At 36.0% G+C, this 23,701-nt stretch overlaps 1 protein-coding gene across 3 annotated transcripts in view; it reads right to left on the reverse strand.

Annotated features, from left to right (window-relative positions):
* myom2a (myomesin 2a) overlaps positions 1–22,208 on the reverse strand; it is a 34,247-nt gene extending 12,039 nt beyond the window's left edge. The window contains exons 1-17 of one of the 3 annotated variants that reach the window (XM_032563357.1): positions 22,111–22,208; positions 21,247–21,379; positions 17,797–17,889; positions 16,763–16,898; positions 15,316–15,470; positions 14,994–15,086; positions 11,460–11,548; positions 11,335–11,373; positions 10,921–11,085; positions 10,538–10,699; positions 10,274–10,415; positions 9,287–9,486; positions 9,148–9,201; positions 6,642–6,769; positions 4,862–5,045; positions 2,702–2,876; positions 872–993 (exon numbers count right to left, since the gene is read on the reverse strand). In XM_032563357.1, the coding sequence (XP_032419248.1) occupies positions 872–993; positions 2,702–2,876; positions 4,862–5,045; positions 6,642–6,769; positions 9,148–9,201; positions 9,287–9,486; positions 10,274–10,415; positions 10,538–10,699; positions 10,921–11,085; positions 11,335–11,373; positions 11,460–11,548; positions 14,994–15,086; positions 15,316–15,470; positions 16,763–16,898; positions 17,797–17,889; positions 21,247–21,353 (2,044 nt within the window). In that variant the 5' untranslated portion in view covers positions 21,354–21,379; positions 22,111–22,208. Of the gene's footprint in view, positions 1–871; positions 994–2,701; positions 2,877–4,861; positions 5,046–6,641; positions 6,770–9,147; positions 9,202–9,274; positions 9,487–10,273; positions 10,416–10,537; positions 10,700–10,920; positions 11,086–11,334; positions 11,374–11,459; positions 11,549–14,993; positions 15,087–15,315; positions 15,471–16,762; positions 16,899–17,796; positions 17,890–21,246; positions 21,380–22,110 lie in introns of all 3 variants that reach the window. The other 2 variants (XM_032563358.1, XM_032563359.1) reach the window with 2 other exon arrangements.
* Positions 22,209–23,701: the final 1,493 nt, after the last annotated feature.

Raw genomic sequence — 23,701 nt, forward strand, 5'->3', positions numbered from 1 at the left:
TGCAAAATAAAGATAATGAAATCATAATACTGTAAAGGATCGGATGTTCTGTTCTTTGTGTGGGAAATGCCTGAGTGTTTTTTGATGTTGAATCCTGATACACTAGTGGTGTTGTCAGTTGCTAAGGCAACGGGTCTGTGTGTAGTGTGGCCAACACAGAGAGCTAGAAAAGAAGAATACAAGTTGTTCTTCACCGGTTTTCTGCATAATTTTTCCCTTTTCTGTGACGTGCTGCTCTAGATTAACACCTGCATCTCCAGGTTTCATTTTGTTAACACAATTGTTCTACCGCAGCAGCGCAGCTATGGATGGCAACATATCATCTTTTTGCCCTTTAGTGTTGTGCAGAAGCGCAAAATTTCCAGGTGTAAACAATAACATGCAACACACTTTTAACTGCCTGGTATACTGTATACTGTAGTTTGTGCCTTCTATGTGTGTTTGTACTATTATTCTTGTTTCTTGTGAATATTAACAGAAAATTTTAGTGTATCTATGATGGTACAGGGCATGTCGGCCCAGGGCCCCAAACAGGCTGGGACCGCCCCTGCACATGTGAACTTGTGTGTTTGAACTTTTACTGTGAAGAGTAAAAACTGGAACAGCGGGAGATGAAAGACGTGGTTTTGTTAGGGTGAAGGAGGAACAAAAACAGGAAGTGAGTCAGTATAGTTGGATATTAACTCGTTTTAATACATACCGTAATCCACTCCCTTCCCTGGACAGAATAATGAAATGAGACGTACTGAGGATGAGCTTTGCCACCTAATGGGTTACTTTTTAACTTTTTATTTCAAACGCTTGTAGATTTATCTGACCAGAAGTAGGTTGAAAATGCAGTCTGAGTCCCAGAGGTATTTATTTTCCTTACCCAGAGCCGGCTCCACGGCGATGGGTGAGGACTCCTGAGACTCTTCGCTGAGGCCAAAGATGTTCACAGCCTGGACGCGGAAAACGTAGCTCTCCCCTGGGATGAGGCCGTGGACCACAAACCTGACACACATTCAGTACGTTTCATTATAAATAACAATAATCATCAGCACTCTAATCAGGTTTAACTAACATGACCAGGGTTTTTTTTGTAATTCATAGCAATATTTTTGCAGACTAATATTAAGAAAAACCAATTGTATGGTTCTAATCCTGTGCTTATATGTTATTTTTCAAACTACAGAAATATATTTAATGGGGTATTTAATCAGGTTGGGCTGTTCAAATCAAGAAGAAAAATGTCTAAATTAAATAAATTTTAAGATGAAATATTATCATCAGGCTTTTGGAGTCACATATTGAATATTTTAAGTTTAGAACTGGTTTTTAATGGAAAATTACAGATCACTTGATTGCCAACAAGATAAACATGCTTTAATTTGGATCGGGACTTTAATGTGTTCATTTTGATTAATTAATTACATAGATTTTAATGCAATCAATTGCATTTTTTTAATTAACATTTTTATTTAATTTATTTTTTATTTACATGCAAAGGTTCTTGCTGGAACCCTGTGTATTTACATGTTTCTGGTACGGCCATAAATCTGACACACAAGCTACATCCAAAAACAGCAAAAGATGACAAAATCATTTCTTCTTGACCTGGGAATTAATTTTTGCATCAAAAACTGATCTGATGAAATGCTGGAAAAGATTATTGTTGTGTTGAAGTTATGCTAAAAGGACTTAGCCTGTTAGCACCGCTATTCCAGCTGAAAATAGCATCTCAATGCTAAACGTGTAGCAGCAGCACAGACGTCCGCAGTGCTAATGTCAGCGACCACAGTTCACATTTCTAAATTTGTGTTTTTTCAGAGGTTACACGAATGATGAGATTTTTCTGAAACATTTTAAAATCTGGATGGTTATAATAGCTCTTTGCACCAATCTGATGATTGAATAACCTAAATAAGATTATAACAACAAATATCTTTATGGTTATGTCTATTTCTTCAATAATTTAGCAGCAAATGGCTGTTGAGTTGAAAATTCTGCTTATTTTTGTCAATATCTGGTTTTCCATTAAACTGATTAATTAATTACAGCCTCTGTAATTAATTAAATTAACAATTTTAATTGAGTTTCACCACTAGTCCCAGAGCAAATATTAGAAAGACTGAGTTACCCTTTCGATCAAGACATCTTAATTTACAGACTTTACAGTTTGGTAGGAATCTCTCAGTAGTTCAGCTCTTAATCAGAAACTTCAGTGATTTTTTAAATCATGTCAAATTTTACCGATAAAATAAGAGGGGAACACCAGGCCTCTGTCTTGGGCCCACTTCTTTTTTTGGTCCAGTCTTGGACTGTGGTGCAAAAGTTTTGGACAAACCTAAAGTTTGTCCAAAAAGCAAAACATTGAAACTGAAAAAGTATTTTGAATTTTCTCTTTCGGACTCGATGTTCTTTTCAAACTTTTGGCCCAGTTTGGCGTTTGGGTGGCGCCTCAGACGAGCGGGAGTGTGGGAATGTAACTAGCAAAAAAAGCAAAACAAAACAAAAGCAGAACAAAACGTTCCCTGCTGTTACATTCAGCAACAATGGGATTTAGAAATTACTGTAAAAACATCATCAACATTCTGTGTTTACGTGATTGGCTGCTTATGTCAACACACAGCGGGAAAACATGTTAACTTTTTACCTCAGAAATCTCTCCCAGCAGTGAGAACTGGAACTGATCTGCCGTTCAGATCCCAGCACGTCTCACCTGTTATGTCTGAACGGTTTGTGGTTACAGGGGAACCACTCCTTGGCTCCGACAACCCGGCCGTCGATGTAATAACCCAGCAGGCTTTTCAGATGTTTTGGAGCTTCCCATTGGACAAACACAGAGGACTTGGTGTTTCTGGTGGCAACAATCTGCCCCGGAGCCGAGGGAACGCCTGTTTAATAAAAAACCATCTGTTAAAGAGGTCAGGATCTATCTATTGAATGCATTTAAATTAACTTTGGAGTCAAATGGAAAATGTTATGTTGAACCAAAAATTTTGAATCAACAAAAAATATACATAAAAGTCACACTGATTACATTAAAATCATGTTTAAAGTCTCTGAAGTTGAGTTAAAAAAGGACAGAGAACAATTTTACAATAATCTAAGACATGAGACATTATATAACCTGCTTACAACTTCTTCTTCAAGATAATAGTCAAATGAACAACTCTGTAAAGTTTTTATTGTGTTTTTAGTGAAATAAACTGTGACAATTTATTTTGTGAAACAAGTGAGTGGTTTTGTTTTTCAAGACATTTACATCAACACAGTGGGAGACGGAGACATTGGTGCTTTAACAGCAAACTGAAAGAGTGCATCAAAAACAGAACACAATAGAAAAGTCATTATTGATTTAAATTAAAGGTGCAAGACTCTGCATGAAAGTGATTTATGATTTTATACATACATACCAACTGGCAGCTCGATACCTGCAACAACAGTCACTTTTTAAATAAAAAACTGGCTAAGCTTAAACATTTTACATATTGTGAGGTAAATATTTACATTTAAATAATGGAAAACTCTTAGCTACAAACTATGGGGTTGTGTTGTGTTGAAAGTTGCACAGTCAAAAATTAACAGCAGTAATTTGGGTTAAGAAGAAAAAAATAAGAGTTAATTTTTCAGCCATTGTTTTCATAATATTATTCCTTTAACTATACATTTCACAGTTTCAAACTAAGTATTTAGTTTGAAAGCTAAATATTTAGTTTCACACCAAGTATTTAGCTCCAAACTAAATATTTTTACTTTGAACATAAATATTTAGCTTCGAACTAAGCATTTATTTAGCAGGTTATAGATTAAGCTACAAACAAAATATGTAGGTTAAAGCTAAATATTTATATTAAAGTTAAATATTTAGCTTTAAGCTAAAGCTAAATATTTAGCTTTAATATAAATATTTAGCTTTAATACTTATTAAAACTAAATATTATTTAGCTTTAAATAATATTTAAAGCAAAAAATTATTAGCTTTACTTTTTATTAAAGCTAATAAAAATATTAGCTTTAATATTTAAAGCTAAATATTATTTAGCTAAATATTATTTAGCTTTAAATAACATTTAAAGCTAAATAATAGCTTTAAAATATGTCTTTATTTTAATAAATATTTATTTAATTATTAAATATTTATTATTCCTTTAATATTTAGCTAAATATTAAAGCTAAATATTTAGCTAGCAATGTAAATATTTAGCCTCAAACAAAATATTTAGCACAAAGCTACATATTTTCTTAGCAATCTAAATATTTCATTTGTAAACTACATATGTGGCTTATTTAGCTAAATATTTTTGTTTGAAGGTACAGTTTAGTTTCTAAACTAGATAATAAATTAAATATTTAGATTGAAATTGTGACATTTATAAATGAATGAATATTAAGGTGAGAAAGAGACTTTGAAAAATGCATCCCCCTTTTCTTTTATCTTATGACAGACTAAAGAACCCAAAATATTGACTGTGTAACTTTACAAACGACACTTAACAAAAAAATAATAATAATTTCACGATGCTGCTTTTCTATGAAACTCTGTTTGAATTTGTGGAGACACAAACTGGTGAGATGATCTAAGGGGCCGTTTAGGACAAAAACTATGTTTTGTCTCTCACACATTACTAAAGACTCACACACACACACAAAATACTAAAATTGCACATATACACTAATAAAATATCACACACAAATAGAATTTTTTTTCTCACACGCATACATAAAAGACTAAGATTGCACATATACACTACTAAAATATCACACACACACACAAACTAGGCTGAATGAATGAATGAATGAATGAATGGGGATGAGACTTGTATTTTTCTGTGTGAGAGATTCGTATTTGCCATACTTTAAAACTGGCTGCTCTTACCATCCTCATCGACCTTTTGGATGGGCTCCGAAGGCGCCGAGGCCTCGCTGGAGCCGTACATGTTGACGGAAAAGACTCGGAACTGGTACTTTTGCCCATCTTGCAAATCAAAAACCGGGTAACGGGGCGAGTGCAGTTTGACGGCTGTGTTGATCCGCTGCCATGCTCCAGTGCCTGCTAAGCACTGTGGGGAGGAGGGAGGCATAGATGGTAGAGCTCCCATGAAAACTTTAACCCACAGAGACTTAATGAACGCTTTAACAGCTCAGGTTGTTGGACAAATCAAAACAGACGGGAACTATTTCCATTACTGTGATGTTTCCAGCTTCCACTAGACGCTTAAAGCTGCAGTTTGCAACTTTTATTAAAAAAAATTGTTTTCTTTATGTATTTGTTGAAACTGTCACCATGTTGTGACTGTATGGTATGAAACAGATCATCTGTGTAAAAACTGAGCTTCCAGTGCTAACTAGAAACAACCAATCAGAGCCAGGAGGCGGGTCTTAACTAACGATTCCTCGAATGATTCTGGTACCTTGATTATTAAAGTTCCTTAAGGAAAATTATCTGCCTTGAAGCTTCATTAAATTATGTTTTATTACACTGGTCAACAGCCAAAACAACTGTCTGGGGTTTTTCAACTGTTTAGGGTAATTTTGATGTGCTGAATCCAAAAATCACATTGGTTTTGCTCAATCAGGCCAACTTCCTGAACTATGGAGGCATCATGAGCATCAAAATGAATGACTTGTTCTCACATGTGGATTGGTTTCCTGAGAATCTGGAATCAATGAGTGATGAGCAGGAGGAGAGATTCCAGCAGGACAGAAAAGAGATGGAGAATTTTACACAATGAAGACATAATGTTCAATTTACAAGGACTTACAGAAATCCAAGTTTACAGAAATCTGAGTTTATAACATTTAACTAAGATACTCTGTTAGAAAACTTTTTTTTTCTCCTAAAACCTATTTTGGATGAGAAAAATTAACGGAAATGAACTGATAATGTCACAAAAATGTAATCAATTTAGTCAAAAGATTAGATTTCTCTAAATCGAATTAGAATAAAAACCTGACCTGATTGAGAAAAATGGATGTCATTTTTGGATTCAGCGGCGGAAAATATTCCCAATTCAGTTGAAAAAACATAGACAACGTCAAAAAATATGTTTTTGTAACCCAGCGTTATTTAGCGAATCGTGTTGTGACCAGGTGAATATTTATGTTGTGCAACATTCTCACTTCCAAGTTGTTGACTAAACCTAACTGCTAGCAGCAACATCCAATTTTCAAATTCGATCCGGGGGAATTTTATTAACTGATGATAATATCTGGGTTTTTATCGTTTTCAGGGGACCAATAAGCATCCTTAAATTGACAGGCGCGATTCCTGGAGTACGGCAGCCTTTCTCCTCCTGTCACGTTAAGTTGCATCTCTGCCATTAGCACATTGAGCAGCAACTACATGGCATTGATTGACAGCGTTAAGCCCCTCCTCCTGGCTCTGACTGGTAGTTTTTGGTGGCAAGTGATGCCAATAATAGTTCAGTAAGAAGGTTGAGGAGATTGATCTTTTCACCTATTATCTGTCTCATATTATACAGTAGCGACATGTTAACAGTTTTTAAATATGTAAAAAAAAAAAAGTAATAAATGTTATATGTTGCAGCTTTAAGCAGTTTAGACAAGTGAAGGTTTACGGTTCTGTTTTGTGCAGCAAAGATGCTACTTGGTGTCTACTGATAAAGATAGAGGGCAAACGGTGAAGCAACACGCACCTTTTCAATGATGTACCAGAGCGGAGCTCGTCCGCGAGGGCTGGGAGGCTTCCAGCTCAGCACCACGTACGATTTGAAAATCTCTGACGCATGCACGTCCGTGGGCTCGCCAGGGATAGTTACGTAGCCTAGATTGGGAGTGAATGCTTCTCAGGTTCAAAGCACACACAGCAGAAGCCATTGCAGGAGTCCCACAGTATGAAGGCTTTGCTAAGATTTTCTGTTACTAAAAATTTCAGTGATTTTCAGTTTCTCTCCAACAGAGAGGAGAAAACTGCCCTCAATAATTACATTTATTTAATTATTTTAAGGAATAAACACCACCTGTCTCATGTGTGTAAAAGATTTAAAGTCTCAGTAAGGGTCTAAATTGGATTTACTGTTTAGAAGGAATGCAGGACTCCAACAACAACCCTGTCTGTATCCTGTGTGTGTTATTTTCACTTTAATTTGATGGTCAGTGTTTCGAGTTATTGGCGTAGGGTAGAGAATGAACAGTAATCAGGCTTAGTAAAAAATTAAACACTCTATTAAAGTGTGAACAGAAAAGCTGAAGGAAAACAAGTGGGAGAATCCAACGTTCAGTTAAAAAATTAATTTGTTAGAAATTAAAAGAATACTAAAAAGAGTTTAACCACCAACAAACCACCAGAAGTGACAGAAATGACCAAAACCTACCAATGAGGTCAGGTCTGAAGGAAGAACTATGCAGGGCGATGCAACAAGAGGAACAGAAGAACAGATCTACAAAATCCTAGACAAACAGACCACAGAAACAATCCAGCATCTCCCAGCACAAGGTAAGATACTAGCAGGAAAAGATGGACCAAGTGGCTGGTTTGGTGCACAAAAACATCTGGAGAAATCCTAGGTCTAAACGGGAATCCCCTCTCAAAGTGGTGGAAAGTAAAGGAGCTCAGATCCAGTCTGACATCCAGAACTATACGGACAAAATGGCCGAACAACCGGATATTGAGACCATCGATAAGTAGCAGAGGACAGAGGAAAATCTATCTATCCTATCTAGGAAGCTAGCTATTTAATCAGTAAGCTATTTGTTAGCCAGCAATTTAATTAGATAGCTAGCTTTTTAGTTAGCCAGATATTTAGTTAGCTGTCTAGCTATTTAGTTGGCTAGCTCGCAACAGATGACAGCTGTTGTGATCTATCTATCTATCTATCTATCTATCTATCTATCTATCTATCTATCTATCTATCTATCTATCTATCTATCTACCTATCTAGATAGCTAGCTAGCTATCTAAGTAGCTAGCTAGCTATCTAGCTATTTAGTTAGCAAGCTACAACTCAACATCTGATTCATCTTGTACTTCCACAGGTTTGCAGGCGACACATTGATCCATTCAAACTGTTATATAAAAGTATAAACACGGTTGTGAATAAGACTCTATGAAATTTATCTATCTATTTGAGTCTAATTATTACATTTATGACCCGATTCTGACTCCATTATATTGCGTTTTGAACCCACAGCGATGCTAGTCCGCTTCACCACCCTCTGACACATCCTTACATCTCTTTTTTTAACTGGTTCTTCAGCACTCTTTCTACACACTGTATATTTAAATTCATTAGGGGAGTCTGGAGTAAGTTGTAAAACCTCCTGTTGCTAGGAAACGGTAAAAAACCTTGATCATGTGACCAACTAGTTAGGAGGAAGGAATCATTTGATGAAGTTTGTGAAGGTAAGAACCTGATGGGATAAAGTGGTTAGACTTTTATTTCTTAATAAAATGTTTTCCACTCTTTAAATTGAATTTAGTCTATCATAAGTTTCATAAGAATTGTGTTTAGACCATAATAGATTTAAATTAGTTTTATGTATCAGTTGTGTTATGTATAAATTGAAGATAAACATTTTAGCTGAAGTCGAAATGGTAACTTTGGGTTAAGTTGAACCACGAGACAACTTTTTTGGACATGCTACCTTATTGAAACAGTTATGTTTACATTTGATCTGACTGGAGTAAGTTGAAAATATCCTGAAATATGTGCAGATGTATAAGTTAAAGACCAAGCTAAAGTTGCTGTGATGTAGTGATCCTAAATATGAGAAATGTCTCATCTTACTCCAGACTCCCCTGTAGTTATGGTTAAATATGAGTCTACAGAAAACAGGCAAATAAAAGGCTATGTTTTGGAAAACAGTTCCTTAAAGGAGATAAAACAGCATAAGACCAAAAGAAAGTAGGTGTAAAACAAAGCACAACTTTAAACTTTGCTACTGTTATCAGTCCAAGCCTGAGACATTTTTCTAACCCTGTTGCTTTTGCTGATCACGACGTACGCAGATAATAGGCTATAAAAGAAACTAGAGTGCCATCAGTTTGATTTTAAATATGAAGAAATGTTGTTTTATTGTGGTTATTCCATGGCAGTGTGGAACAATGGGAATGGGTTAGTATTCGGTGAAAGTATGAACTATTCTAGATTGAAAAGGAGAGCAACACTCTGCACAAAGACCAGTCTTTGTGCACTACTGTACCTTCCAGTTCATCATCCTTGATCACTATGTCATATTTCCCTTCAATTTTTATCACTGGTTTTGGAAAGGAGGATAAAACATCCATTAGGATCCGCTGACGTCTTCCTTCTCCGTTCGCTGTATTTACCTTCGTCGGTACCTTGCAGGCGCTGACTCTCCGCGGCGTCGATGGCGGTCACTTTGCCAGACTTGCGTGACGGCCTGCTGATGCCTGCGCTGTTCACGGCTCTCACTCTGAAGTAGTAGGAGTGGCCGACGTCAAGGCCGCTCACCGGGTATTTGCAGACCTTCACGGGTGCCGGGTTGCACTGGACCCAGGTGTCAGTGCCAGCTTCACAGCTACGCAACAGAACGGGAGACAACATGGCAAAAACATTAAGAGTGTTATTATTGATGGTTTTTCACCATCACTGGCAAACTTAAACATCCAAAATCTTCTTTTGGTTGGTGAGGTCAAAGTTTTTAATTAGGAATAGCTCCCTACAACAATGTTTAAAAAAGTAATTTATAATTTTATTCACAAAACTGTGCAGTACCTGCAGAACACAGTAACTTAAAAAAAAAGCAAAACATTTTACGTATTGTGAGGAAAACATCTACAGTCAACAAATGCAAAACTCTATGAACTATGGAATGTCGTTTTTAAAGGTACATGGTCAAAAATCAACATAAAAAATTTGGATTAAGATTGTTTTAGGAGAAAGAAATGGGTTTTCATTTTTCAGTGAGTTTTTATTCTTTAATTTATACATATCAAATTAATCATTTAGCTCCAAACTAAATATTTACTTAGGAGGTTAGATATTTAGCTTTAAACTAGAAAGCTTCATAGTTAGCAAGCTAAAGATTAAACTTCAAGCTAAAGATTTACCTGGTAGCTACAAGCTGAATATTTTCTTTGCTAAATACCTAGCTACAATGTAAACATTTAGCTCCAAATTAAATATTAACATAGGAAGGTAAATATTTAGCTTGAAACTATGCACTTAGTTAGCAAGCAAAATATTTAGCTTCAAATTAAATATCTATCTCTGATCTAAATAATTTGTTTGAAGCTAAATATTTAGTTAGCATGCTACATATTTAGCTGGAGTGCCAACGTCTATGCTTCAGGCTGCTGACTGACCGATCCACAAAGTATCCGGTGATTGGTGCCTCGTTGACTGTGTTGGGGGGTTTCCAGGCAACCAGGACGTAGTCCGAGTTGACGTCATACGCCTTGACGCTCATCGGAGCTCCAGGAGCTCCTTTCACAGACGCAGGAGCATCTAGGAAGCAAATTAAAACAGACCAGTATAAGCATGTAGTTAGATGGAATAGACTGAAACTCAGGGCAGGAGCTACAGCTTTGACGTAGCTAAAGCTACGCTAACCGTATGTAATGTCTGACCTGAGACAAACAGGTAGGCGCTGTGCTCAGCGGTGCCGTCCTTCGTGAAGATCCGGAGGGTGTAGAGTCCTTCATCGTCTTTGGCCAGCTGAGGAAGAGTCAGAGACGCTGCTCCTCCACCCACTGACATCTCCACCAGGTTACTGGGTTTCAACAGCGTGTCTGTGGGAATGAATGAATGAATGGATGACCAAAACATGAACTATTGAATGAATGAATGAATGAATGAATGAATGTCCAAAACTACAAAATGACTTAATGAATGAAGGGGAAAGACGAAATTGTGGGTGGATGGATGGATGGATGGTTTAACAGATGGATGGATGGATGGTTTAACAGATGGATAGTTTAACGGATGGATAACGGTTGGGTATTTGTCTGACCGTCTCGGTACCACTGGGCCAGCGGTGGTACGTTGGGCAGGTCAGGAACCACCACCATGGTGCAGGAGAGTCTGATGGAGCTCCCCTCCACCCCAAAGCTCACTGGGAATCTCTCCAGCAGGGTGACTTCAAGCTTACTGGGATGGATCTCAGTCAGATGGGGGACTGGACCGGGACAAACAGGAAGTGGTCACCATAAGAATGTTTAAAACCTCTGAACTCACATCTATGGGACAACATTAGGGCCACTGAAGTCTGACTGAAATCTGACTTTAATACCAGAATTATAACTATTTTTTTATCATGATTCTGACTGTGACCATTAGTTTCATCCCCACAGTAGAAACATAGAAACATTTATTGCTACTAATAATTTATTACTACCAGCTTGTATTTATAACAGTGTAATCTTACCGAGACCAAGCTGGCAGGACTCTCCAGCTCCTGATGGTCCTGTCAACAACATAAAGTTACGATCAGTGCAACACCGGCTCCGTGCATCAAGACTATGAAAAAGAAAGCGTCATGGAGAAGCTTACTCTTTACAATAACCATGGCCTTGCTGGTAGCTGTGCCATGCTGATTGGTTGCCACGGCGCTATACTCTGCAGTATCACTCACTACACACCTACAGACAAGCAAACACAGTAAAGAATAAATACATCTATCAAATCAACTTTAGAAATATTTCAATTTGGTATTCATATGTAATGAATTAAAAACCATATTGGGATAGATGTGGACTTTCTCTATGGATTTAATTAATTGTTGTTTGTCACTACACACACGTAAAATGATATACACAAAATAAACAGATCTGCACACTATCAGGTTTATAGTAAAGAAGAAAAGAACCTTTTGTGTTTGTGTAGGAATAGTTGGACCGTCATATCACAAAAACATTATGGCAGAGGTGTCCAAACTGTGGCCCAGGGGCCATTTGTGGCCCTTGAATTAATTTTGTGTGGCCCCTGACTGCAATTCAGGAATAGCACAAATTTGGTCAACAGATACTTTTTATTTTTTGTATGATATTTTCCATGGAAAAAACAGATTTTGGCACACCCATGAAGGTTGTAAGAAATAATTCCTACTTTCATTGCTGCACTGTAAAAATGTTTTACTGTAAATAGTCATTTTTTTACAGGGTGGGAATAAACATTCTATAGACTTAAAAAATGTCATATAAATCCAAAGTTGTTAAAATATTACATTTCTAAAATCAATTAATCAGGATTAATTGTTTCAGCCATAATTTTGTTTATCTTTTCTTACAGAAAATGTAACCCAAACAAAGATGAATCTGTAAATGAAATGCCATCTTGGACAAATAAAATTCTGTTTTATTACAGATTATATATTTTTTAGGTTATGGCCTGAGCTTTAACACACATGTTAACTCACTCTTGAAGCAGAACCAACATTAGAAGTGAAAAACTGGCTCAGAGGTCTAAAATGCAAGCAGAAAGCACATTTTGCATTTTATTGGGAAATCCAGGTCTCAGAGTCCGGAGGACGAGTTGAGAAGCTTAGGATTCAGTCAGTAATGATTTGAGTCATAGCATCTTCAGAAAGTTGAAAAACACAGAATCCACAGGAATAAACTCTTGAAATAAATCAGATTGTGTTAAATGAATCTATACACACGTTTCATATGAGCCAACCGTAAGATGCACCAGGAATAAGAAGTCATCAAGGCAGTGACATTATTTATTATGAAGGTAAAAGAGAAATAATTCACAATAATATTGCTTTTGATTGGGAGAAAAAAGAAATAAAATTTTGGCCACTGAATATTTTCAGCTTGGGGATTTTGGCCCTCAGTGCAAAAAGTTTGGACACTACTGCATTATGGCATCATTGTAAGCAAGTATATAATGTTGCCGATACAAAACTTTAAATATTTTTATTGTCTATTTATCTCTTTCAGATAATTTCCTCCAAATGCACTGTTTTAGTTCTGTTTTTAATATATATTCTATTAATTAAAATTCCTTTTTGGGCTTCAGTGGTGCAGGAGGAACTGTTGCTTTGCAGAAAAAAAAAACGGTTCAGGGATCAAATCCCTGCTTGGTGCTTTCTGCATGAATTTTTCATTCTCTCTGTTTGCATGTTTCCATTTATTGATCTCCCTATCAGTTTTCCCCTCATTCGAAATCTAAAAAAAATTATCAAAATGTTGTTAATGTCCAAGTCCGGATGTGAACCTGATGGAAATGTTGTGAAACTGAGCAGAGCTGCATATAAACGACATTTTTTCAAATCTTAATGAACTGGAGGAAACTGGAACAGAAACAGGAAACCAAAAATAATTTCAGAAACTAATAAAGACGATAAGAATAGAACGACTTGAAGCTACTCATTCATTTGGTGTACTTAGTTTTTCCAATGACACTATAAGTTGGCAGGAAAACTTTTTTCCTGCGTTTGTGTACAGGAGTGGCTAGTCACCCGATCAGGTTTATGTTTTTATAACTATTTTTACCCTAAAACATCCAAATCAGAGGCTTGTTACAGCTTTAATCCATTTGGCACTTTCTCTTTTTTTAATTCTGGCAGCTTTAAAACAAAATCTCTGGATTCATTTTACAGCTGACCCAACAACAGATCTTCCAGCTTCTGTATTTTTCTGTTTTCAGGCTGCCAACACTGAGTCAAGGGTCTTCGTTCCACCCTGAGGGTGAAACTTTAGGACCAGACAATCTGCCATGACATCAAGTGCATTCCCTCTATAGAAGGAAGAAATGTGACCTTCACTCAAGACAGAACTATTTTAAGACGATCCTCTTTCTCAGCTGCTGCAGCATAAAGTCACTCCTCTATCTAACTCTGTTCTTACTTGTTTTCACGTCATGAATACGATCTTTTTTTATTTACATTGAGTAAAACGTTAATAAAAAAAAACTTCAGGGAAAAACAAACAGAGAGGGAAGAAGAGATTAAAGGAAAGAGTGAAGCAGGAAGTGAGAGACAGAGGGATAGAAATCACATGCGGAGGGAGGAATTCATGTCTCGAATGACACAAAGGTCAGCACTTTGATACGAACAGCTGATGGCTCCGTCAACTCGATGCCGTAATCTGTAACTTCCAATCTCCTGTCTCCTGAAAAACTCAGCTCAGAAAAACCAACGGTAAAAAATAAAAAGAAAGAAAAGTTGGGTTGGAATTGGAGTTGTGCAGTATTATGTGTTTTCCAGACACTTAATGCCATTTTACAGAACAATCAAGTAACTATGTACTTATAAAAATGTCGTATATATCAAATATTACTTAAAAGAAGTTTTGCTTTGTAATTTAACGCCTTGAAGTTGGGCCTCTGTCTCTTTAAAAACTCCTGCTCTTTCTGAAACTACAGGAAGACAGGAAGTCATCACAACATGGCTCCTCTATTAACCGTTTAACAGTGTTTTTACCAGGGCTGCACTGAGAAGCTCAGCAGATGTGCAGTTCCACCAGATGTTTGCTAATTGCTGCTGGCTAGTCTGAAGGAGCCATGTGGGGGGAGACGGCTGCTCTGCTGCGGGGAGAAAACTTGGAAGCTGCAGCTCAGAGGAGGAGCAGCGCCGTGAAGGCGGAGCTAAGTCCACCCAGGCGTTTTTCACAGCTGAATGGTTGCCATGGAGATTAAAGGAGATTAAACACACATGGAAGTATCAAAGCAACACTCCAGGTATGTTTTTGATGAGGGAATAACATTATAACATGATGTAAGGCTCAAAAAAGTTAATTTCTTTTTGAGAAATTTTTTTTTGTTGTTTTTTCTTTTTTTTTTTAGCCTCGTAAAGCATACTGCCCATTTAAGAGATCATAATTTTCACATCATAATTTTGCTGAACGCAATAAGATCCAGTGTTTGAATACCTAATGACCTAGTGGTCATTCTGCATCTAAGTGCTCTTTTCAGACTCCAGCTTCCTCTCACAGTCCAGATTTATGAATTTTGTTATACATTTGTCAATTATGTTGTACACTTCTTACAAATCTTGCTGTATGCTTTGTGAATTTTTTTGAGACTGATTTAGCTCCATATAAAACTATAGCAACTCTTTAGATTTTCTGATAATTTACTTACCTGCTAATGATCAGACTGTGGACGCCATACTTGCTCTCAATCTTGTACTTTCCCGGGGCGCTTAGTGGGTCGACTGGAACTCCTCCTTTATACCTAAAGCCAACCAAATATGACAGATATTCATTTCATTCTTATCCCGGAGACGTACAGAAAAAATATTTTGAACATTTGTTGTGGATTCAGTGCTAGCCAAAATGCACATTAAGCTCCTAAATAAACATTTTAGTTCTTATTTCTAAGCAGAAGTGAGGAATAATGTTAATTTTCAAAGTTAGAAACACATATGGGAAGCAGAAACATTTTAAAAGGTGAGCATTCGTACCATTTAACAATGGGCCGTGGGTTTCCCTCCACAGTGCAGAACAGCTTCACCGGGGTTTTCTCCCAGACGGTGTGGGGCCGAAGGGCCACCAGGAAGTCTGGCATCTTGGGAATTTCCTCCAATAAATCCACTCTCTTTTTCATCATGTCCTTCACCTGGTGAATGTTTGGAGTAAAACGTGATTCAAATAATGAGAATATCTGATTGCAGGTTGGCTGTTTTTAATCTAAGAGTCCTAATCACTTAAAAATGAGTTCATCTTGTAATTTATTTTGCTTTTTCTTAAAAACGGATTGGAAAAAGTGATTAAAACCAACCATACCTCCTCTTTTATAGAAATGGTATTCCTGTTTTCGTTGCATGGCTGATAGGATGGTTGGATTCTCCAACAGTAAAAAGAATAAAAACAACACATGGCAGCCATTTTTACATTTTCTTTATGTTATGCCGCCACAGCTATATATCTGGAATAAAAACAACCAATCAGAGCCAGGAGGAAGGTCTTATTGCTGTCAATCAACCACGTGTATGTGCTGCTAAATGTGTTAATGGTGAAGAAACAACAAAAGTTACATGTCTGCTGCATTAAGAACTTTGACCAGTTCTCAAAGTCAGTTTCACATAACCTGGTTTGAAAATCCTTCTTCTTTTCATCATTCTGGAAACCAGCTTTCTCTTTTGTATGGGCCTTGTTCTTAATGCAGCAGTATGTTACTTTGTTGTCTTTCTACCATTAGCACATTTAGCAGCGTGTACATGAGGGTGACAGACAGCGCTAAGACCCGCCTTCTGGCTCTGATTGGCTGTTTTTGGTCGGGAGCATTTCTTCAGACAGCAACAGTAGCTCAGGAAATAGGTGGAAATCGATCTTTTTACAATTATTTATCTCACATTATAACCTCATAGCAAAATGATCATTTTAACAAATATGTAAAAAAAAATAATAATAATAAAAGTTATTTAACTCAGCTTTAAAGTAGAGAAATGATAAGAACATATTTTGTATTTATTTATTTATTCTGAATTTAAAAATCTCCCAGATTTTCAGATTTCTATTTAATTTTTATTAAATTTTATCTGAAGTTACAGTTGTTTATAATATTTTTAGATAATTTTATATTCAGTGAGGCATGCTACTGTGCTGCTGTAACAAGTGAATTTTCCAACTGTAGGATTAATAATGTAAGAAACTGTCATCATAAAATTTTTAAATTAACTACATGTCTATCCCAAACACAGAGCGGGCGTCTAGGGATCCAAAATTTGGGAATTTTCACTTCCCTGTTCTTCATGAAAAACTCTAAACCATCAATCACTGCTTGGTATCATTGTATAAATGTGAGCAACGTGACTCAAGAAGTGTAGAGCAAAACCCTCTTGAGAAGTCGGTATGACTATTAAAGAGCTAACTAAGTGCAGTCCATTTACCGTTTCCTTGACTACTTGCCTCTTTTTGGATCGCAATACTTTCCACTTGCGCTTTAGTTGCAATCCTCATCCTGTGCAGCTCCTCCTGAATAACAGCCAGACCTTTTCCCACATTTGAACTCACTCTCTGGTACTCCTCGGTTTCCGCAGTAGTCCTAAAACCAAACACACGAAACGAGCGTTGAATACTTTGTAGAATTATATTTGATAGTGAATTCCTAATGTTACACTGGGATCTAATTAAGTGTTAGTTTGCAGAAATAAATGCTGGCAGTAAATTAATCTAGAACAGGAAACATGGAACATGGGGAACTTTGTGTACTAAACTCTGCTATGGTTTCTAGAACAGGTTAGGATACGTCTATGTACAAATATGTTCATTACAGTTTTTGAATAAAATCATTCTTAGGTAATGAGATTTCAGTCTGGTCAGTTCTGCCCATGAGCTGTTTTATGGCCTTTTGCCACTTTAAATAATCTGCTTCTAGCCACACCCTCCAACTCAACGTTTACACTCGCACTTGAAAATGGCTGCAAACAAATGTGCAGTTATAAACCGTACATCTTTGAAAAGCAGAGGTGGTGCCTCCTGCACAACCAACAAGAATGCAGCAGGTGGTTTCTGGATGGCAAGTCAAGAACAAAACACTGGTCTATTCCAGCAGCCATTGTACAGAGCATACTGTGGTAAAACCAGCTGACCAAAAATGCTGGAGTTCATCTTGGGTTGCTAGGTAACAGGCTTGGATTCACCGGGGTTGCTAGGTAACAGCGCAGCGCTTGCTGATTTGTGATGTTACATTCCTGAGGTTTACGGCTCATTTTCTAGACACCAAAGAACCTTAACTTACTCCCAAAAACCAGCTGTGTGGATTCGTTTTTAGAAGCAGTAGAAACCAAAATAGAAATATGTAAACATGCAAAATGTGAATTTTGCTCAACAGATCCCTTTTAAGGAAGTCAACGAGAACTAAAGAGCAGTAATTAGTGAGTGAAAACCTCAGCCCAGCTTAGAATAAGCTCAGATATTAGCTGGGGTCAGCATGGACTCACCGCTGCCGGGAAGCCGGGATGGTGTAGGCTGGTTCTGCCATAGCCTCTGTGGCCTGAGTCTGCACCTGCTGTGCTGACTGGAAGCTCGATTTCCTGCGGAGATCAGATGTCTTTAGAGCTTTTACAAAGTCTTTCAGGCGCTGAAGTACGACAGAGTATTAGGGACACGCTAAGAATTATGAGACTAAAATCATAAAATTACAAGAATAAAGTTGTATTTTAATAATAAAGTTACAATATTATGACTTTCTTCTTGATTATTAGAACTTAATTCTTGTAATTTTCTGACTATTTGTGTAAAATGACTTAATTTTCAAAATATAATTTTTTCTCAACTTTATTTTTGTATGAATTTATTCATGTAAAACTTTATTCTTTATTTTTTCTTAGCACGGCCCTTAAACTCTGTCGTACTAAATAGGAAGATATTTTGTTCCTAAAAAAGCAAATTAACACATTTTAAAAAAAATCAAACTGTAACTAGCCATTCTTAGAAAAAACTTGGCTACCTAAAGCAAAGCGTTGCAGATATTTGCATATTCGAACTAAATACTTAAATGTTAAACAGGACAACAGCCTTGTTGTTTGTGAAGAGGGTTTTGTGCTTTTAAAAGATCAAACTGACGAGATGAATAACTTAAAATACTACGAAGAAACTTTATTCTTTTTCTTATCTGACTGAATGGAAAAACCTAAAAACTATATGCCACCAGCACTGGTGTAACTATGTTTACATTTCAACTATTGAGTTAAATTGGGGCCAGATGTTTTGTTAATTAGAAAAACAACATTGTAACAGAGAAAGTCAAATTTGAAATTGAAAATACACTGCAAAAACACCAAAGTATTTTTGGTCTCATTTCTAGTGGTATCTATCTTAGTACTTGAAATAAGATAAACTAACTTAAATGTAACTTTTCAGCAAGACATAAAGACTTGTTTTAAGTAAATAATTACTTAATATTGATGTAAAAGTACTAGTTGTATTGGCAGATAAATTAACTTGTAACATGGGAAAATGTCTTAAATTAAATAATCTGTCAATGGAACAAGTACTTTTTCATCAAAATTAAGGAATTATTTATTTAAAACAAGTTTCTATATTTAAGTTAATTTTGTCTGATTTCAAGTTTACTAAGATATTTGCACTAGAAATTTGACCAAAAATACTTGTGGTTTTACTTAAGTTTTCAATTTATAATTTAGTTTTTCAAATGAAGAAAACATTTGGCTCTAATTTAGCTCCATATTCCCGGAACGAGGCAGAAAACCCTGGCAGTTTGCTACAGTTTGAGCACAAACTTATGAAGGTTCTGCTTTCCTCTTATGACTGAAACTAGCACAGCCTCATAGCAGATTCCAAAAACATCAACATATGATCGTTGCGCTGTTTAGCTGACAAACCAGAGCAGAAAAATTAATTCATTAATTCACCTGGATTAAGCAGCAGAGCATTAGTAGGAATCACACATTCACAAGTTAACGTTGGCTGGAGCTCAAAAGCTTCTAGATTATCAGAGAGCTTAAAATAATGTTAAATCAGGCTTTTTAATTATGTACTTTCATTATTATTATTATTATCTGTAGCACAGAAAAATAATTTTGTTACAAAAATAAATGGAATTAGAATCTAGTTGTGTCAAACAGTTCAGGGTTTCTTTCTTCAAACAGCTGTGACATGTAAGGAAATAAAAACCATAATATATTTTGTGGTACTGCTGTGATAACAATAAAAGTGATAAGAAATATTAATTACTTAGTTTTTAGGTTACTGTAAAGCTACGACTGAGTGTTACAACAATTATAGCCCCACAAACACAAGTAATGCTCTTGAAAAATGTTCCCATTTGTAATTTGCTTCGTTAGGACAGAAGCCACATAAAGAAGTTTGATTTGTATCACTAAACTGCACAAAATCACTGGATTTAATCATATTTTCTAATTTATTGATACTCTCATTGACAAAACAGTGGGAAAACAGTAAAACAAAAAATCCCAACAATACGGTCAGTTTTGAGGCAAAAAATAAACAACAATTCTTATCACAATATAGAATAGATGATTTAATAAATGCCCTCCAATAAACAGGATGTTATTTGATAGAGGTAGCAGTTTTGAATTTATGATAAAGTAAAAGAATCTCAAGAATATGGTAGCATATTTATTAAACTTAAAGTGCAAGAAGTATGTACTATTGATGTTTACAGAACACAAATGATTTAAGCTTTTAGTTTTATATTGAATGCGTTAGAGGGAAATAGATCACACTTTCAGGATTTTATTGATCATCAATCAGAGATAAACAAGGGAAAATTGGCCAGTTTCAATCTCTGGCCAAGCAATCGGTGCAAAAACGTTGTTTTTTCATCAGCATACAGAACCAGATGCCTAAAAGTTACCAACTATTATACATATGTACCTTTTCCAATTTCTTCCTTATTGAGCTTTGAGGATAAGCTCAATAAAATAAATACCCAGCTGGCCTTCAACTAGTTTTTTTTTTTTTTTTTAATAAAAATCTGCTATAAAACACTGAATATTGAATCTGAAAAACTACCCATTTGTTTAAGGAAATAAAAAAACAACACCATTATCAAGGCTCTTCGGTTATATATTGGTGGAACTGCAGCAGCTGTTTACATTAATGACTTTGTAAGGAGATGATTTGTTCAAAGCAGAAAGCAATTTAAAAATTACTCCAGGTTCACTGCAAAAACACAAACTTACAGAGTTTTGTCTAGTTTTTAGAGCAAATATATTAAAATACCTGAAATAAGAAACTTTTTAACAAGATATAGGATTTTTTTAAGTAAATAATTTCTTAATATTGATTTTACTAGTTTCATTGGTAGAATGTTTTGTTTATAGCAAAACATTTTTCGTATGTTTTATGTGAAATAATTTCCTAGTACTTTTGATCAAAATTCAGCAATTATTCACTTAAAAAGCTCCTTAAATTATAAATTAGTACACTTGAAATAAGACAAAACTAACTTATATGTAACTTTTTAGCAAGATATAAGAGCTGGTTTTAGGGAAATAATTCCTTACGCAATATAGATATATATGTTCTGGTTCCACTGGCAGATTATTTCACTTATAACAAGACGTGAAATAATCTGCTAGTGGAACTGGTAGTTTTTAATCAATATTAAGAAATTATTCACTTAAAAAAGCTCCTATATCTTGCTAAAAAGTTACATAGAACTTAGTTTTGTCTTATTTGTCTTATTAAACTTCTTTCATGTGTACCAAAATATTCGCTCAAGAGTAAGATTAAATCAAAATACTTGGTAATTTTGTGTTTTTGCAGCGAAAAAGCCTAAAATTAGTCTGAATCACATCTCCTGCAGCGTCCATTGTAAAGGTACAATGGACGCTGCATCTGGCAAAGCAGCAGCAACGATGGCAGCGGCTTCACAAAGCAGCAGGTAAATTTCACCTTCATACCTTTCTGTCTGCTGCTTGACAACATGTTTACTGTGATGATAAGCATAATCAGTTTTAACTTGGCTCACAGCCTTCTTCTTATACCAGGGTATGACTTTGGAAGCCATGACAGGAAAACGTCAGGGAGCTCAGGCTGAAAGCACCGGGGGAAGGGAGAGACCAAACATGGATTATCATGTGAGAAACCTCAACACCACAGTCGCAACCGCCTTTATTTATTACATCCACAGGATTTACACTTCATTAAACTTCACAAGTTTCTTCGTTATGGTCACAACTCCACTCACTGGAGTGAGTCGTTAAGATTAATTTCTTGCCAAAATCCTAAAATCTAAATGAAAACAGCCTCACAGACTGACTGAAATAGATAAAAGAAATAGACTTTTATTTATTTCACTGAATAAAACTCCAACAAGTTGTACATATTCAGCAGTTTGACCTATGTCTAGATCTTCCAACCTGTGCTGCTCAGCTATGAATAGCTTTTAACAGTCTGTGGATTCAATTATAGGGAAAAAAATGAGAATATTTATTATTAGCAACAGACATGCTTTACACCACTGATAAAACCACTCAGTCAGATTAGCCGCCTGTAATCAGATTCCAATTATTCTTTCAAAATAAACTGCAAACCACTTATTTAATTCACAATTAACACCAGCAATAATTTAAAAAATCTAATTTCAAGTGTATTTAAAACAGACATGTAAGGATTTAAGTGAGATTTCACACCACTGCTAACTAAAATTTTACTAAACCCCAAATTAATTTTTTTTTACAACAGATGAACAATAAAAATCAAAACGTTTTCTCCCTAAGGATAATTAGCAACTCAATTTAAAAATATCAACAAAAGCAACTTACCCCAAAAAACTGAAAACAGCACAAAGCGGTGGCAGACCAGCCTAATGCCACTTGGGAAGCTCTTGCTGATAGCAACAAAAATATTACCCTCTCACCGGAGGAATGCTGCGCTCCTTCCACCCCATGTATGGATGCACTTCAGACTATATATAGCATTTACCCCCAAATCTCATTTTCATTCACAATCTGCTGTTTGGAGATGAAGGACACGCATGTGTACCTGCCCATTACATCAATCATGTAGAAGTATGTTTTATTCTGGGACTTTATCCCAGAATTTTAAAATGTTTTAGGGCTGAAATCTCCTTTAAAAAGTTAAAGGAGAAATCTGAATTTTCATGTGATCATGAAGAAAGCTGTGAAACACAAGCAACAACACAACACGCCTTTCACTAATAAAACTGGCATTTTAAATCTCATAATGCTGGCTTTCATATGAAAGGTAGTATTTTCAGAAAGATTGATAAGAAGTGAAACGTTTCTGTGTGAAATGATTACTCTAAATAAAAGTCAGAAACAGGTTTAATGTTATTTTCTGGCAGATCCCCCAAGCTCTGAGCTTAGCCAGACCTTTTTAGGTTTCTTGAGACAGTCTGTTCTCCTGCAGGCAGCACTCGGGTTATTTTTAACAGCGAGGCTTGTGTTCCAGAAAGACTCTCCTTCAGACTCCACAAGAGCTTCTGAAACTATTTATTTCACACAAGCCAATTTATAATTAAAAAAATACCACAAATGAACTGAGTCGATCCAAAAAAGCAACTAATTTAGAGGAAAAATACGTAGCAAGATTGGGACTGGGAGGCGTTCTCCTCTCATTTTGTTACTCTGAGAGCATGAAGTGTGGAAATAGAACTTTCATCCCTAAGTGGTCGTTTCATGATTTCATATGGGAAAAACATGCGACGGCAACAACAAAACAACAGAGTTATGCTTCTGTTCCAGTGCGATAGCATTCTGGACATGTACTAATATCCAAGACTGGGGAGCATAGTAAGTGACTCTTATTTTGTAGACATGTTTGACTACATGCACAAATTTGTTTCACATTTAGACCAACGTATGAAACATTTCTGATGTTCACCACAGCTAACCTGAACAGCTGAAATCTGTGCATACTTCAAACTTCCTCTAAAATCTGCATATTTTAACAGTTAAAACACCAAATATACCTCAAAATAAATTGATACGCACAGTGGAAACCGTCTTAGTGCTTCCACAAAGTTTAACATCCACAGACATCCTTATTTCCACTCTTGGTGATTCAACCAATCAGTGTCAATCAAGATAAATGCTGCTCCTGGATTGGCTACTTTTCAAACTCCAACCAATAGCGTGTTGAGTAGCTTTGCATCAAGGTAGATAAAATCCCCAAGCATTTCTTCCTAATGTTATAGATATGCTCTATGAAAAAACCAGGCTACATTTCCAACAGGCTGGGCTCCATCGGATATGTGGCAAAATAAGAGACTGGCAGAAGTTTTAGGAATTAGCGAACCACTTTGCTGCTGAATTTCCATAAATTCTGCTTCTTAAATAGAGTTTATTAAATTTTACACAAATTTACACAAACACATAATCACGCCTTTCCAAA

This window comes from Xiphophorus hellerii, chromosome 5, assembly GCF_003331165.1.
Source record: "Xiphophorus hellerii strain 12219 chromosome 5, Xiphophorus_hellerii-4.1, whole genome shotgun sequence".
Taxonomy (NCBI): domain Eukaryota; kingdom Metazoa; phylum Chordata; class Actinopteri; order Cyprinodontiformes; family Poeciliidae; genus Xiphophorus; species Xiphophorus hellerii.